The 3,782-nt window shown below is 41.5% G+C and overlaps 1 protein-coding gene and 1 pseudogene across 1 annotated transcript in view; both read right to left on the bottom strand.

The window, feature by feature from the left end:
* Positions 1–3,782, bottom strand: part of PRKAG1 (protein kinase AMP-activated non-catalytic subunit gamma 1) — a 17,450-nt gene that overhangs the window by 9,489 nt on the left and 4,179 nt on the right. Inside the window, exon 2 of the mRNA XM_012807500.2 lies at positions 3,303–3,351. Within this exon, the coding sequence (XP_012662954.2) occupies positions 3,303–3,351 (49 nt within the window). The remainder of the gene's footprint in view (positions 1–3,302; positions 3,352–3,782) is intronic.
* Positions 92–1,705, bottom strand: LOC105887336 (annotated as a pseudogene).

The following is a 3,782-nucleotide window of genomic DNA, read 5'->3' on the forward strand; positions in this document are numbered from 1 at the left end:
TTTTTTGGTTGCAGCCATCATTGTTGTTTGGCGGGCCGGGCTGGATTCGAACCCGCCACCTTAGGTGTATGTGGCTGGCGCCTTAGCCACTTTAACCACAGGTGCCGAGCCAGAAAAGGGTTTCTTGAGGGAACAACTTTATCTCCAATAATGATTTATTTGGGTCCAGCTGAGTTAAGTCTCTCCCAGGAAAGGTGCTCAGTAACTTGAACTCATCCCATGGAAATCCTTTGGAAGCTACAAAATCAAAGACAATCTGGAGCTTATTGCGGGCCAAGAAAACGCTGTTCCAGTAACTCGCCACTGGGGGTCCGGATTCACAGTTTGCTCACAAGCTCAGCATTTTCTTCCTTTGGCTCTGGAGGCAGGGCTTGTTCCAAGGGGAGCCTGATGGCCTCACGTTCTTCTTCTTGTTCTTTGCAAATCTGCTCCAAATGAAACTGTTCTGCCATCTCTCTCTCTCATGAGCCTCCCTTTTTGCCCTGTCATCTGCAAATGAAAGAAGATAGACCTCATCTTGCTCTCTTTTCACATTTTCTCTGGCTTCACTTTCATCCTCATCCTTCTTATCTTCCTGTTGTTGGGCTGTAAAGATCTCCATTGCAGCCATGAGTCTCATCATTAACTCATCCACTGTTGAGTTACCTTGTATCACATTTAACACTTCATTAGATGATCACGTTCCCATAATAATAAGGAAAAGTGGAAACTGATCTGTTTTTTGAGTCCGAAAAAACACATCATTAGAATCTGCACATCATCAGAAATCTTGCTCTGTTGGCATTCTTTGTCAGATCCCATGCCCAGGTTATAAAATTTTGACTCAGATAATAAACAATGGATTCAGCACAAAGCATTTGTGAACATACATGTTGGTTAATATACTTTCATCATGGTGGAGATAGATAGCAAGAAGCTTTCTATCTCAGTCTTTCACAAAGAAGGGCTGGCTCTTGGAAAGCAGCTTCTAATGAGCCAATAAAAATTACAGGATGCCAGTCACCATATCTTGAAGACAACTCTGCTGTAAATTGTAATAAGGCATCTCTTTCATTTTCTGCATTTTCTGGCTTCACTGAAGATTTTCTCAGGGCAGATGATGCCATGACAAATATTTCTCCATCATCCACTCCAAATTCTGTAGCATCTTCAAAGTCATCTCCATCACTATCACTAACCATATGAACATCAGTGCTTTATTCTTCTGAATGTCCCTGAGTCGGTGCAGGTGAAGATCTTCTTCCCAATGTAAGTTGATGGCAAGGATAAGAGAGCCCTGATTCAGCAAGACGTATTGAGTCATCTGTGGCGGAAGTTAAGTTGGCCAGCCTTCCCATAATTGATGGCAAACAGGGATACTCGTAAGATTATACACATTTTTCTTTACCTCTTGAATAGTACTGATTCCTGAGAAGTTCAGGTTGTACTCCTGCTGTACTTCTCAGTGGGTGATGATCACCATGAAGTTTTGATTTAATGACTCCAGCAGGGCCCCAGCATGACCAGATGATGAAGGTGGTGGCAAGTTTGGTGTAAGAACATAAAAACTGTTATTTTTTGGCAAGTGAATTGATTTTAGGACCGTACTATCTTCCACATCCCTGGTCTTCCAGCCTTTTAACATCATTTTAGACATAGGTATGTGAAGTGCATTTTCTAGAATGTTTAATCTCTCCACACCTGCGCTTTCTGCTTCTGCCTTCTTTCTTCAACTGAGGCAGCCACTGACCCTCCTTTCTGCAGCCATGGAGTGAGTAACCACTCGCCCCTCCCTCTCCAACCGCCTTTCCTGCCCTTTCACAGCTTGTGGCCCTCGCTGCCTCCTTTTATTTTTTATTTTTGTTTATTTATTTATTTTTTTTGAGACAGAGCCTCAAGCTGTTGCCCTGGGCAGAGAACCATGGCATCACAGCTCACAGCAACCTCCAACTCCTGGGCTCAAGCGATTCTCTTGCCTCCACCTCCCAAGTAGCTGGGACTACAGGCACCTGCCACAATGCCTGGCTATTTTTTGGTTGCAGCCATCATCGTTGTTTGGCAGGCCCAGGCTGGATTTGAACCCACCAGCTCAGGTATGTGGCTGGTGCCTTAGCCACTTGAGCCACAGGGGCTGAGCCACTGCCCCCTTTTAGATGCAACACAAGATGTACAGGTTGTCAGAGTCACATATAGCCCACTTCCCTGCTTGGTCCATGCAGACCAAGTTCTGGCTCTCACCTTGGTGCTAATACTCATGTGCTCAGAAACACAAAATAGGCACTGATATCAAGTGGCAGTAATCAATTATGAAGAGTCATCCAGATAAATAAAAAATACCTATAACTTTTTAAAAATGAAAACATAAAACCCACAAAATAAAAACACAAAATTTATAATGTGCATGATGCAATGGTACATTTCAAAACTATTAAGAAATAAGTATAATTGTGATGGATGTGTTACTTGGTTCAATGTAAACATTTTACATTGTGTATCGAAGCAGTACTCTGAACCCCACAAATGCATCAATGTACAAAGTTATGATTTAATAAAAAATAAAAATAAATAAAAATAAAATTAGAAAAAGAAAAAAACACAAAATTTAAAAACTTTTGTTGAGAACTCATAACCCTTGATAACAAGTCCTAGGATCTCTGACACTATACTACCTCTTAAAATTTATACTCAGCCTATATTTTAGTCCTATGGGACAGGGAGTATCCCTAATGCCATAAATGTGCTAGGAAGATTTTGGAGTGTTTCTGGGCCAAATCCTTTACCAGAAACACCTGTAAATTCTGCTTCCTACATGGGCTAGAATTGGATCATTCCATTCTAACCAGGTATTTGGGCAGCCATTGGAATTGTCTTTTCCTGTGCTCTAGATTTTTAGAGGTTTAGTGATCCTACTACCAGATCAGTTATAAGCCTAAGGAGTTTTAGGGCCTTTCCATAATTTCTTGTGTACTATAAAGTAGCTTTATTGAGCTTGCTAATTAAAAATTCTGGTGACATTATTTTTGGACAAGGCAGAAAATACCAGGGACTACTAAAACATGGATAGCCAGCCCAGAGTTGCCTATGGAAATTCTCACTATACCTCAGAAGTTCCTCACAAGTGATTTGATAATTGAAGATTTTAATCACCTCCACTTTGCCCAAGATTTATTACTGGGTGATCTTGCCGAATTATTGCTCCCGATCACATGGTTTGGCAGTTTTCCCAGGGGTAACCCCGGGAAAGATTCAAAAGCATTGTTGAAGATATTGTTAGAGTTAGGCTATTGTTTTAATACCCAGTTTCCTTTCTTCAGTAAACTTACCTTGAGGATGCTCATTTTCCAGAGCTGGGGAACTATCTGGAGAAATGACCTGGTGAGACAAGAAAAAGAGATTTAGCTAAAGTAGGCTCCACTTATTTATTTTATATTTATTTCTTTTGAGACAGAGTCTCACTTTGTTGTCCTTGGTAGAGTGCCATGGCGTCACAGCTCACAGGAACCTCTAACTCTTAGGCTTAAGCTATTCTCTTGTCTCAGTCACCTTAGTTGCTGGGACTATAGGCACCCATCACAACACCCAGCTATTTTTAAAGATGGTGTCTTGCTCTTAGTTAGGCTTGGTCTTCAACCTATGAGCTCAGGCAATCCACCCACTTCAGCCTCCCAGAGTGCTGGGATTACCAGGGTTAGCCACCATGCCTGGCCCAGCTCCACATTAGAAGGGCTGGTGAACTAATGATTTCCTTTACAACCCTAAAAGGCTCTTCAAAAATACTATCTCATTTAAGATTCATAACTATC

Source organism: Otolemur garnettii, unplaced genomic scaffold, assembly GCF_000181295.1.
Source record: "Otolemur garnettii isolate 467f Iridium unplaced genomic scaffold, OtoGar3 scaffold00070, whole genome shotgun sequence".
NCBI classification, from domain to species: domain Eukaryota; kingdom Metazoa; phylum Chordata; class Mammalia; order Primates; family Galagidae; genus Otolemur; species Otolemur garnettii.